At 35.0% G+C, this 13,826-nt stretch overlaps 1 protein-coding gene across 1 annotated transcript in view; it reads left to right on the top strand.

Moving 5' to 3' along the window:
• Positions 1-13,826, top strand: part of LOC110775894 (DNA-directed RNA polymerase III subunit 2-like) — a 41,926-nt gene that overhangs the window by 8,393 nt on the left and 19,707 nt on the right. Inside the window, exons 3-19 of the mRNA XM_056834009.1 lie at positions 1,854-1,976; positions 2,102-2,177; positions 2,513-2,634; positions 2,804-2,896; positions 3,936-4,008; positions 4,098-4,192; positions 4,273-4,324; positions 5,966-6,030; positions 7,299-7,404; positions 7,501-7,611; positions 9,869-9,928; positions 10,765-10,803; positions 10,892-10,942; positions 11,082-11,180; positions 11,310-11,369; positions 11,465-11,557; positions 13,719-13,820. Coding sequence (XP_056689987.1) covers positions 1,942-1,976; positions 2,102-2,177; positions 2,513-2,634; positions 2,804-2,896; positions 3,936-4,008; positions 4,098-4,192; positions 4,273-4,324; positions 5,966-6,030; positions 7,299-7,404; positions 7,501-7,611; positions 9,869-9,928; positions 10,765-10,803; positions 10,892-10,942; positions 11,082-11,180; positions 11,310-11,369; positions 11,465-11,557; positions 13,719-13,820 — 1,332 coding nt within the window. The 5' untranslated portion in view covers positions 1,854-1,941. The remainder of the gene's footprint in view (positions 1-1,853; positions 1,977-2,101; positions 2,178-2,512; positions 2,635-2,803; positions 2,897-3,935; positions 4,009-4,097; positions 4,193-4,272; positions 4,325-5,965; positions 6,031-7,298; positions 7,405-7,500; positions 7,612-9,868; positions 9,929-10,764; positions 10,804-10,891; positions 10,943-11,081; positions 11,181-11,309; positions 11,370-11,464; positions 11,558-13,718; positions 13,821-13,826) is intronic.

Below are 13,826 nucleotides of genomic sequence, written 5' to 3'. Positions count from 1 at the left end.
GAAAGGCTAAACTAAAGTTGAAATTAATCTTCGATTGAATGTTGCGTGATCATTTATTTAATCCTAAGATAAAAAAGGTTGCGATTATTTGTTGATGTTGTTACTTATGTTGTTGGTGTGTCATAACATAGTAATAATGGGTAAATCATGTAAAGTAAAACCGGATAACAATAGCTTTAGACTGTGCACGTCTGAAGTAACGGGCAATTAGGAGTTGAAGTTCATGGTGGTAGCCCATAGCTTTTTCTGGGACCAGATTGATCACAGTGTTCTATTTTAATTAAAAGTTTCCTCGATATCGTAGGTCATACGAATACAGAGTCGCGCCCGTATTCTGTCTTCCAAAAGCGAGGTTATTTTAGTTAGACATCTCAGTCCATTGACTAATCCTTTAAAGTGAACCGTTAAATCTTGTCTAGTAAAAGTTAGATGTGAGTCTTTATTTGTTAATTATTATGGTTTATTATTTATTAGTATCATGTTAGGTTTGTTCATTTATTAGTATCATGTTAGGATCATTATTTAGTATGTAGTACTCAGCTTTGCTGATTACGTGCTTTTGTTTGTGTGGGTTGATCATGGCTATGCCTTATTGATCATGTGATGACCAATTTCGGTGAGCAGTCTCTAGGGATCAATAAGCATTGTCCATTTACAAGTTTGAAGATGATGTATCATTGGGTTCGGGATTGGAGAGTTTGTGTAGTTATTTATAATTTTCTAAGTTGACCTTGGTTTTGATTTTCTAAGTTGACATTGGTTTTGATTTATTTAAGTTGACTTTGGTTTGTTCTAAGTTGACCTTCGTTTGTTAAGTTGACTTTAGATTTTATTGGTTGGTTTTGAAAGTTAAATTATGATGGACTATTTATTCTATAAGCTTATTTATTATATTTTGCGCTGCAAAATTCTGAATAAGCCGATACGTTTTCACACAGGAGATAATGCTTTGATAATTATCTATATTTATATTAAAAATTTATTTTAGAAAAGAGAGAATTGTCGGGGTGTTACAGGGGGAGTTGATTGCTGTGATAACATTGTTGTTCTCCATCAAAGTAGGAGAAGTTGTTTCTTTTACATGGTAGTTTCTTTTACGTGTGTTTCATTAAGTTTTTTGATCCTGTATAAAAATCCATTTGAATTTTTGGATATTAGGGTGATTTGATTGGATTTGGCGGGAGTGCATGAGGTTGTTGGATTGGAGTTTTAGGGGCCTCACAATAGCCACTGACATCTAATAAATAATAATAAATGATTAGTGTGAAAGTCAAACGGTTACAATTAACTTCGAATAGATTCACAAAGTTTAGCCCTCAAAAAATAATGATCCAATTGTTATTTTGTAAAGATTATCTTCGAAAAGAATTAAAGTCAACAGTAATGAATGTTTTCTCAAATTTTTACTCCCTCCGTCCCTTAATACTCGCACCGTTTTGACTGGACACGCTTGTCAATGCACAACTTTGACCACCAATATCTTTAACTACATATTATAAAAACTTATAAAAATATTAATATTTTGAAAATATATATTATGATGAAGCCATCAATATGTTATATACTAATATTTGTCTTCATATACTAGAAATAAAATAGGGTTAAAGTGAATTATGTAAATAGTGTAAAAAGACAAAACGGTGCGAGTACTAAGGGATTACTGCATGAAGACCGCGAGTCCGGAATCAGAACCTATAATGTCATGCATTCCATAAAATGACAAAAATAAACAACTCGTAAATCCTACCGAATTTTTGAAAACTCTTTAATGCAAATTAGGGTAATTATTCTTGATTATACGGAGTAAAAAGAAATAAATTCGTATAAGAGAGGTTTAACAGAGGTTTTTGCAGTTGCGCACACCCGCCCAGAAATACCAGAAGAGATTCTCACTTTCGCAGTTCCGAAGGTTTTTGATTCACGCAAGTTTTCCGTACAATCATGGGGTTAACTCGTGATTCTAAACAAGACCATAAGTAATCATTTTTCTTTGATTAATTTTTGATTAACCATGTTGTTTTTCCCTCAAATTTTATCATTGTTCAAGGAAGAGTTTTGATTTTGTTGCAATTTTCTGTGATTGGTATATTATGCAATTCAGGATGGACAAGGAATTTCTGGCAAGCCCAATAAAATCAACTGTTAATAAATTTCAACTCATTCCTGAGTTTTTGAAGGTATACTTTTTAATTTTTATTTTGATGATTAATTAGACATTTTTGTTGAATGTGGTGTTTAAGGTTTTTGAATTTTGGATGATTACATCGACATTAATTCGACATTTTTTTTGAGTTGTTGATAAATGAATGTGCTTTTTTGGGTTTTTGATGATTAATTCGACATTTTTGTTGAGTTGTTGATAAATGAATGTGGTGTTTTTGGTTTTTGAGTTTTTGATGATTAATTCGACATTTCTGTTGATTTGAATGAATGTGGTTTTTGAGTTTTCTGTTTTTAGAGCTTGATGAGTATTTTTTTCTTCTTCTTTTGTTGGTATTTTTGTACTGTATAGATGAGAGGGTTAGTGAAGGAACATTTGGATTCTTACAATTACTTTTTGAATACCGGGATGAAGAAGATGGTTCGAGTTAACAATGAAATTCGGTCATCTGTTGACCGTGGTATCTATCTCAAGTACTTATCTCAACTTCTTGGTTTTTTATTATGCTATGTGTTTTTACATATTATGTAACTGCTAAAATCTATACTATTTTGGAGTAGACCAAGTATTATTTCTTTCATGTATTTGTTTGATCACTTTAATGAAACGTGTGCTGTTCTTTGGTTTATTTTATCTTTACAGGTTTATTGATATAAAAGTTGGTGAACCATCTGTTGTGTTGGACGGTGTCGCTGAGAAGATCAACCCTCAGTCGTGCAGACTATCATCTATGACGTTCGTAACTGTACCCTTTCTACCTTATTGGTTTTAGATCATGTTCATCCTTAGGGTAGCGTAGTTGCCATTGCTTTTTACTTTACTTGCTGCAATTATACTATGTACATACATAACATTCTTTGTTGGCTTACCTTACACTGGTTATGCGCGTATGATCCATTTTTATATTTTATCAAGTTATCAACTCATATGACGGAGTTCCGGAACTATCTTGAATCATTTGGCTACAATTTTTGCATGTTACCTACATTTCCATTTCCATTTCCATTTCCTTATCCGTGCTTTGTGTGATGGTGGTGGTGGGGGGTCTTTGACTCTCTATCAGTCTTGGAAGTTTGTTATTAGAGAGCAACAGTAAGATGAACCATACAACCCTCTTTGTAGATTATGTTTGATTCCCTTTTAACTAATGCCTATGCAAGTGCATAAGTGGTATCTTTGACATATCTTTTAGGAGTCTTCATGGCATTCCACCTCCTCATTCTTGGCTGTCGCTTTTAGGTAAGATTTTTGGATAGATTCTTGAATGCTAGGGGTGAGGGCCGTGAGGCTACAAGCCTACAACAGAAGATGTTTATATTCCAGAACTCTTTTGATGGAAATATTTGCATTGTATTGTTGATGCAGTACATTATCCAATGTTTCATCTTGGAGTAATTTGCACTTGAAAATTGTGGTCAATGCCCGTTTTCCGACAAAAGGTCCCAGTAAAAAGAAGTTGTCATTTTGCTTATAAAAGGTCCTTTCTCAAAGATCCTTTTTCACAAAGTCGACCTTATAAATGGCCATTTCTACAAATTTTCCTTTTTTTGCGCGTGTGTGTATGTGTGTTTTATTTATTTATTAAAAGCAGTTTAGCATTTCAACATCCATCTATTCTATTGAGTGTCTTGACGTGTAAAGGTGGGATCTATATGGTGGTTGTATTAGAAGGTTACTTGACAAAAAAGCCCAAACTTCACATTGGAAATGGGATAAGGAGGAGAAGATCCTTCCCTGAGATATTATCTGAATTGTTGTCTCCATAATGTGGCAGGTATGCAGCACCTATAGAAGCTCATATAGAGTATGTCACTGAAAGTGCTGGTCAAAAGGAATTACGTACTAAGGTATGTATGTGTTATTGGGCATGAGTGTTACATAAGCAAATACAAATTATTACATCGCCTCTCACGTCTATATATTCCATAATTGGCAGAAAGATGTAATTATAGGAAAAATGCCTATCATGTTACGAAGTCATCGCTGTGTGTTATATGGGAAGGATGAGACAGAGCTAGCCAAACCTGGTTTGTCACTGCCCTACCTGAAGCATATTCTTTCATTTTCTACCTCAGTGACTCTTGTAATACTGATTTTTTTTTTTCATCAAGTGAATGCCCCCTTGATCCTGGAGGGTATTTTGTCGTGAAAGGAAATGAAAAGGTGCTTTTTAGGCTGCTTTATCTTCAGCATTCATTCAGTTAATACATACTTAGTAAACTTAGTCTTTCTTTTTTCTGCTGCTTCATCTTTGTCCATCTTATGCATGGTGCGATAGCTATATAGTTGGTTTCTTTTCTTTTAGAGGGTGTTGCATAGCTAGAGTCCAGTGATGAAATTTATATTTGAGTGGAAGTTTCTCTTGATTTTGTTAACAACATTACGCTTCATTAGCCAAGGGCCCTTCTTTACATAGAAGAAACCCCCTTACTGCTGTCAACACTATCCCAATGAATCTAGAGAGATTCCCGTCCCAAACGAGGCAAGGGAGGTTGTATGTACCTAGCTTTTATCCCTATGATAAGAGAGAGGCTTCTTAATTTGGAGAAAAGAGATTGGGTTCGTGCAGCAAAAAAAAACTCTTAGCCTCATGGCGTTGGTGTATGGAAAGATATTTTATGAATTTCACCAGGTTTAGATGTTTAAGTGCATGACTCTGTGGTGGGTTTTAGGGTAAAGAGTGGCTTAAGAGTATTCTTTCGGAATGAGGTTTGGTCAGATGAATGACCCTTGAATACTAAATCTATACTAATATATTAAAAGGTGTTTATGAAAGCGTATATGTGTCACGTATGCCTCATCCTTACTACGCCACGTCATCACTAATATGCATCATGGCATGTTATTGACAACCAAAAAAATCATGTAGCATGGATCGAACATCAAACCTCATGGATTAAAGTTTCACTTCCTACCATCTTAACTAGCTACAATTTATGTTATATTTTCCCATATAAATGTAAAATACAGTCTTTAAAAATGGGCACATTTTTACAAAAAGTAAACCCCACTAAAAGTAAAATCCGGAGCAACGCCCGGGCCACACACTAGTTTCCAGATCTTTAAAGGGTGGCAGACATCCACGAAAGACGCTACGCCGCTACGGTGAATGGCGTAGTGTCATGGAATGACTCTCAAATGTCTTGGTACTTGTCCTTCTCCATGCGTAATGACTAGAAGATGCTATCTGCAGTTTCTCGAGTCCTGAATTAGCTATCTAGTGGAGCATATTGAACCTAGTGGAGCATATTTTATGATTTGTCTGCGTGGTGTAGGATTTTAGAAGTGTTTTCTTATAAATTTCTGCAATATGCTTAAGGAGCTGATAATTAAATTTCTGAGGCTGTCTGAGGTCCGAGGCTCCTCTAAAAGCATGTCTCAATTCACTGGAAAGATCTTACTGAGAAAATGTGCTCAAATGGAGGATTTTCAGTCTTCCAAGCATCTGGAATTTCCACTGGTACACAACGTGTAGTTAGTCGCAGTTTGAATTTCATTGGATCCAAAAATGGAAAGGCGTTCTTATAAGTTGGAAGAGGAGGTCGGAGGAAAATTTTATTTCGGATTTGTGTATGCTAGTTTTGTTGGCTTTTTGATTTTGTACTTTAAAGGAAAAGAATCAGCAGAATTTTTATGGGGAAAACCTTACCACTTTGCCCTCCTTTGTGCACAGGGTTGACACTTCCTTTCTGTCTTGTTTAATACTATTCTAGGTTAATGAAAAGTTTCTGTATCAAAATGTTGATCATAGAATGCTAATCCAATAAGCTAAAATTTTTCTTTTGCCTTACTTTTTATTTGCAGGTGATTCAGATTCAAGAGCAACTGTTGAATAACAGAATAATCATAGAAGTTGATAAGAAGGGAAAGTGAGTTTAGTACTTGACTTTGTTTCTTTATCATTTTCTAAGCTTTTCCGGCTCCCAATTTGACCTTAATGGATATACATTACTGCATTAGGAATTTGGAGCCCCTTAGCTGTACATGCACCTCCAACTGTTTTTTCAGACAGAAGAAAAAATGAAAGAGGCTGAACCTCTGAAGTGGGTGCTTCATCATGTCCCTCCCACAATAGCAGACTGGACTAATTGCAACACCCAAGAATTAATTCAACTATCTAACTTAAAATATAAATAATAAAATAAATAATTTATAATATAATCATCAACAAAATCACTAAAACTATTTATAACATTTTGAGGAACTATAGTGTACACCATGCATCATATATCAATGCAGGGAGGTAGGTAGAGAATACTTGGGCGAACGACAAGAAACAAGCAAAAAAAGTGGATAATCCTTGCAATGGTACCTATATAGCATGTGGATTGTGATAAAGGAAAATGATTGTATGAAAATCATACACCTCCGGTTCCCGTCAATAAATTTCGATGTCAATAGCTCGAACATTTTGTGTGATGTTAGGATCTTAGGAACCATCGTTTGAGGACGCAGGTTGAACATATCAACCACAGTATTCTTGATGCATTTTTATTATGTTACTGTTTGAATCAGTATTACAGATGCTATTAGTAGACAAACATCCACTAATTTCATTCCTAAGTGAACTCTTTGTTTAACATAGTATCAAGTATAGGTGCTTTACATGCTCTAACTAATGAAAGCTTTTTTTTTAAATGTAAATGATTAAGCCATTCTCCTGAACATAAAGATTGCTTGCTTTTGAAAATCAGGCCTTCGATTTTGTTTGGGGATTTGTTTGACTGGTTGAGTAAATTGTAAATAGTGTTTATCAAGCACTCTGCATATTATTAAATTACCAAAGCAGAAAAAGGGAAGAGCCTTGAGTGAAGGATGCTGTGTCTAACATATCTCAATTCGACCTGTATGAGTTATAACAATAAGTAACTTGTAGATCAAATGTAGAATGACGCTGTGAAGTTGGACTGCCAATCATACGTCATCAATCTTTGCTGATACTTTGGTAAAATCTGGACATCCATCGTTACTTTTCAATCTCCCCCAAGTTTTGAATATAATTAGAAAGATGTGGTTTACCTTCTCACCGCATTTCTCTGATCTGCTGATTATTTCATTATTCTGACATTGCCTAATAACTAAAGATTATTGGCCTATTAGGTTGAGCAGCCTTTCTAATTTCAATTTTGTGTTTCAGTTTGGTTGCATCTGTCACATGCAGCACTGCAACATTAAGGACCAAAAGTATCATAGTGATGGAAAAAGAGAAAATATATCTACAACTCAATTCATTTCAGACTAAGGTATTGTTTTCATGTTACACGAGTCTTACATTTAATAGTTATTGTTTTCTCATTATTTGATGTTAATTGGAAGTAGCTTTTGCCTTCTACTTTCAGGTTCCCATTATGGTGGTGATGAAGGCAATGGGAATGCAGAGTGACCAAGAAGTTGTGCAAATGATTGGACGAGATCCACGCTACAGTTCTTTACTCTTGCCTTCTATTGAGGTAACTTACATAGTACTCCCTTCTGCATTATTTCTTTTTACCTGTTTTCCTTATCAGGATGCGAAGTATTTTATATCTTATCTACGGAGTACTGAAACACACTTATTTGGACATAATTTTATCCCACTGTTACTCTACTTTGCCTAGGTGTGCCCATCTTTTAATCATTGGCGCAGGAAGAATTTTTATCTGGTTATTGACATTATAATTACATGCTGCAAAGAGGATATTTTTAAGGATTGTTTTTCTTTGGGGGTGTCGGTGGGCACCCATTCACCTCATTGGCGCCACTACTGCTTTTAGACAAATCTACCCATCCAATTTATTGGACCCACATCCACCTTTTCAAATCCAGATTCTCTCTCTTGTTGAGTTGTTGGCCAACAAATCACCCTCTTGTGTTAATCTATTCTTCTCTTACTCTCTCCTTTTCTTAGTTCTTATGCCATATACCAAAGGGGTATGTAGTAGACAAATTAAATACAGAGGGAGTATAAAATAACATACCGACATAATGTTTGATCCGAGGGATGAAAGCATCCTTAACTCCATAAAAATAACCCAGATTCATCCAATAGTCTACTTGATTAAATAAGAAGTGGATCTGTGAAGTAAACTTTGGTTATGTGTTAGTCTTAAAATCCTACACACACGTAGCCCACATGCACCCACGCACAAGCACACGAGGGTACACATTCACAACCACACACACACACACATAGCCTTACTGCCATAGCACAATATCAATGTAGATTATATGTTTGCTGGGCCAAGGGAGACCAGGTTTGTTTCTCATTTTAGTTACGAACAATGATTACTTTGTCCAACGACACCAATTACTATCAATACTATCAAATGAAGCTACGGATTTTTTTGGAGTGGGAAAATAATATTGAGTATTGAATAGTCATGTAAAGTTGTAAACTATGGGTAAGGAACTTTTTTTCTTTCGATAGGTAATAAGTCAGTACACTTTTTAGGCATGAAAGGGATGTCATCTTTATATTAAAAAAATTGTATAAAATTTTCTCTTCCTTTAGCTTGTCATGTATCAATTTATACCCAATTTCAAGGATGAGAAGTCCAACACAAATTCTTATTTAAAGGTGGTGTAAAACAAATATTGTACATCGGAGTAAAAGTTAAGTTTAAATTCTTATTTAAAGGTGGTGTAAAACAAATATTGTACATCGGAGTAAAAGTTAAGTCAAAATGTTGAAAACTTATTTATTTTTTAGTAATAAATTTTTTCTCTTTAATAAAATTTATCCTTCAAAATCATTAATAATGTAGAAAAGTAACTATATAACCCTTTAAAATGTTTATCCATCAAAAATTAATTGATAATATAAAAGTTAATCAAAACATGTTAAAAGATACCAAAAACTGGGTACCTCGATGTACAATAAATTTATTGTGCACCTAGCGCATGCAAGACCTTTTGGAAGTCCAATTTCTATTCTTTAGTACCTTTTTCATCTTATATATGTTCACTCTTTGGCTGGTGAATGGTTAGATTTTGATGCCTATTTGGTAGTTGCTTATGGGTTAGAGACTGGTTTCAAATTGTTTATTGTTTTTGATGTTAAATTGATATCTGGCTAGTCATTTGTTACAAAAGGGAATTTCTCATGATAGGTGTTCAGCCTAGGGATGATTGATGATGACCAGTTCCTCCTTGACTCTTGTATTAAATTGATATCTGGCTAGTCATTTGTTACAAAAGGGAATTTCTCATGATAGGTGTTCAGCCTAGGGATGATCGATGATGACCAGTTCCTCCTTGACTCTTGTACATATCTTATGGATGTTCTGTTGTCTTCTTAAGCTGGCTAGCTGATGATCTTAGCTTGTAGGTCTTGAGATGGCGTGATGGTAGTTCCTAGCTGGATGTGTTATCATACTGAATATTTATAGACTTATAGCTCATAGTACTCACAATGTTTGCCCCCCTCCATCCCCAAATAAATAGGCAAACCGATTTTTTCATTCTTACATAGTTACATGTATGTCCCCTTCAACCTCTCTCAGGAAACTTGCTTAGAAGTTAGAAATGAGGAGCGCTTGAAGTCCACTCCTCTTTACTAGAAGTCTGGAGCACACAAGTTTTTTAATCACGAGTTCTTTGTAATGACAATTGTTCTCATCAAATATTATTTGAAGTTGCAGATTGTTTTAAACTCCTCTAGCTCCTGTTTGTTTGTGTTTTTTACTGTTTGATAATTCAATTTTGAAAAGTTTAAATTTGTGTTTTTAGGAATGTGCAACTCTTGGTGTGCACTCAAAACAACAGGCGCTTGAATTTCTAGATAACAAGGTATGCAACATGTTTGTACTTGAATAACCTGATTCTTTTTCTTGCATTTTTTTTATATTCTGGGAGTTTCCCTTAGAAGTTACAAAATCTTGCGTTGAATGGTTCATTTTCTTACACTATCTTGTGACTGACACTACAGTGAATGTGTGAGGAGTCGATGATGCTGATTAGCACTCATCTTGTGTGTTTTTATTAGTTTAGTTATTGGTTTTAGTTGAGCTTGTTTGTTTATCCTTTTGCAGAGTGCTTGTTACGCACAGCATTTGTGCAGGGCTTTGTATAGCCATAGGAAATGAAAAAGGATGATTTCAGATTTAAAACGTTATATTTTGAAGAAGTTAAATATTGTATTCAGTTGCTTTCTTAATTATTTATTCTGAAATCTAGGCTACTAATTGATATGACTATAAACACGTCTACGTCACGTCGTCAACGCCTAAATTTGTTCAGTGTACTTAACTACCCTCTGTTGCATATTTTTTGTTTTACCTTTTGCCAACAAGTTTCCCCATTGTCGCCATGTTTGTAACATGGTTTTGAACTTTGCTATATCAGCTTGACTGCTTGAGTCATGTGGTTGACTGCACCAGGATCGGACCTTATACGAAAACTCGAAAAGAATGTTATTGTTGCATTGCAACGCATGCTTTATTTTTTAACCACAGAGTGCAATTATATTATCTGATTGAGATTTGAGCAATTGGGCGTTGTGCGAGTTGGTTAAATATATCTTTATTAAGCCTCTTGAGTATACTATTCTGACCCAAGCATCTATGATGCCATGACGGTATGACCCCATTATCTTGGATCTTAATTTAGCTAATTGCTTGTTTCAGGTAAAAAAATCACAATTTGCAAGTGCTCAACCTGAAAAGGTGTTGTTCTGTCTCTCTTAACCAGTTAACTGTTTGAATTATGACATCCTTCTGCACTATTCCTGACAAAGAGTAAATATTTTTTCAGGAAGATAGAGCTTTGCCAATACTGCGTGATGTATTTCTTGCGCATGTTCCGGTTAGTTAAGCTTATTTTTATGTTCAAGATATGCATTTCTTCTCAGCTTCACCTTCACCTTCAGGATGATTTTTCGGTTGAGAGGTTTAAAGGAAAATTTCAAAACTTCATATATTAACCTCTAGTCCTGGCTTTGCAGGTGCGTGAGAACAACTTTCGTGCCAAGTGTATATATGCTGCTGTGATGTTGAGGCGCTTGTTGGAGGCATTCTTAAATAAAGCTGCAGTAGATGACAAGGTTTACTAATTTACTTTAACATACATTTGTTACTACTGAAGTGTGAACTTCTTTCTTGTTTGTTGTAAGAATATCGAGTCTGATGTATTAAGTCTAATTGACATACCATATTGTTGTGATATGTGCTAGGATTATGTGGGAAACAAGCGGTTTGAACTCTCTGGACAGTTACTCTCACTCCTTTTTGAGGTACTGTTTAATATGCATTTTACAGTCTTTCTTATGAACTTTATAAAGTTCCTATCTTTTTTCTGTTTCAAATTACAATGTGATGATAAATTTAGGACTTGTTCAAGACGATGATCACTGAAGTCAAAAGAAAGGTGGATGCTATATTAATTAAAAAAAGTCGATCTAGCAGATTCGATTTTTCTCAGGTAAAAGCTCATGGACAGTTAAGCTCGACCTTTTCTTAACTATTTTTTCTCATGGACTGTTAAGTATGGACTGTGATAACTAGTGTGTAGACCCGGGGCATCCTCGGGTCTTTACTTTGAATAATATAATGAGTTTGGCTTGAACAATGATTACTTTGAACTATTTACTCTCCTTAAACGTTTTTTGGTACCAAAATTATAATGTCTTGTCATCAATACCTTAGTAAAAGTATATGAATAATTGAAAAAGTTAGTACACAATAAGCATTCGTTGTTCCAAGTTAATAATATATTTATGTGGAGTAAAGATCATATCAAGTAGTTGACTAAGATGGCAAAACTTCTACCTTACATCTTGTTGGTCTCGTGTTCGAGTCTTACTATGCGAAGTTTTTGTACGAGAGTTCCACGCATGGCGCATATACATTGTCATGAACGCTTTTTAATATGTTAGTGTAGATTTAAATTGGACCACTGTTGAGACAGCAGGGCGTCATCGTGGAAAAAGAGTTTCTTCCAAGGGGGATTAGCTCTTCAAGTAGGTGTGATGAAAACTAATTTTAGATTAGTGGTGTTTGCAGTATCTGCGCCATTCGGCAGGGTGTGAGATCAATAGGATCAAGGGCATGCTTTAACTTTTAACTTATTCTTTCAGACTTTCACCAATTCGTCTCACGAGATGTAGATCTAGAGGTAGTGATGTCATTATAGGGAAGAACTTTCGAATATCACATATCGTGAAGGTAATTTAAGCTGTGCGAGTGAGGAAAAGCTTGTGAGAATACAATTCTTTTGGAAAGCGATTTTTCAAAATAGCTCTTTGTTTGGATGCCCATTTTGTATTTTACAATTTTTATCCATAGATCCACTTGACATTAGAGCTCCCTATGTTGTAGGGACCTGTTTCAAAGGCATTAATTCCTGGTGTAGTATCCCACCCATTGGGATGCCCTCATGTTTGATAAGTAAGGTGCTTAAGGGTATCTGCTTATACGAAAATGATAAAGGTCGCAACATGCGACCTTTAAGCCGTGTCACAATGATGACATGTCATGCTTATGTGTCATGATTTAAATTGGAATCTAAAATATTTAACTTATATATCCTATTATACATGTTTAAAATAAAGGTAGGAAAATCTTAATATTCTAATTTGTTTCTTTCTTTATATCGATTACCTTATTTACATGTTTTCATACTAAAAATTTTGCATTGATAGTAAAAATATTATGATGACTCATAGCCTACGTGGCGCCTATATGTACCAATTAAACTCCGACACGTGAAATTGCGACAACTAAATGTTGTCACAACTTGCGACCTCTATCATCACCCCTGCTTATAATGGAAATTGACACAACCATTTCCCCATTATGGCATGTTTTTGACCCGATTTGCATGACCCAGACAACTTTTTTCCCAGCCTACAACTATTCTTCCAACCTATCAAGTGCTGGGCCGTAGAATTTTCAGGTCCAACAGTGGTTTGACCAGTCTTTCACTTGGGCCTTCAGGTTTCTAGTAATCCTACAATTGCATAATCAGAGAAGCATAGAACTCCTAGACATTGAGCAACGCATGTTTATTGTTCAGGGTTTCTGAAAGCCAAGGATTTCCTCCGTTTTTTCAGTGCCTTATACATGTTTAGGAATTTAAAATTTGAGGGGATTCACCATGTCTTTACATCTATCTTCAAAGGTTGTTATTTGTGTTATTGGAAACTACGTGCATCCACAGAAGACCACATTTCTCTAAACTTTTCATGCACTCAGTGGTGACTGCATTTTTGGTTAATGTCCTTTTACATCTTTTTGGCGGCATGGCTCTTATTGCAGATCTAAAGAAAATTTAGTTGTATGTTGATCAACCACTTTCTGGTGTGAATGGAGGACATGCTATTATATTATGCATTCAACTTTGTTTGATGCAGACTCTTTTATGGATCTAATCTTCTGTATTTTTGTGATGTAAAGTTCAGTGTGCATCACTTTTATATTTATGTCTTTCTTAAGCATCTTCATAACATTTGATAAAAGAACACATCTTCATAGCGAATAGTTCTTTTTTTTCTGATGTTGCTCGATTAATACCTAATATTTTGTCTTATTTGAGTGACTATGTTGGTATGTCCCCCTGCTTGAGTTCCTGTTCATCTTTTCAGCACATAATTGCCGATACTATTAGCTTTGGTTTAGAAAGAGTTCTTTCAACTGGCAACTGGTTAATCAAACGTTTCAAGGTGGACAGGAAAGGTGTAACACAGGTTTAC

The sequence above is a fragment of the Spinacia oleracea genome, unplaced genomic scaffold, assembly GCF_020520425.1.
Source record: "Spinacia oleracea cultivar Varoflay unplaced genomic scaffold, BTI_SOV_V1 SOVchr0_001, whole genome shotgun sequence".
Classification (NCBI taxonomy): domain Eukaryota; kingdom Viridiplantae; phylum Streptophyta; class Magnoliopsida; order Caryophyllales; family Amaranthaceae; genus Spinacia; species Spinacia oleracea.
Note: the sequence above shows the minus strand (reverse complement) of the source record. Positions and strands in the feature narration are given on the sequence as shown.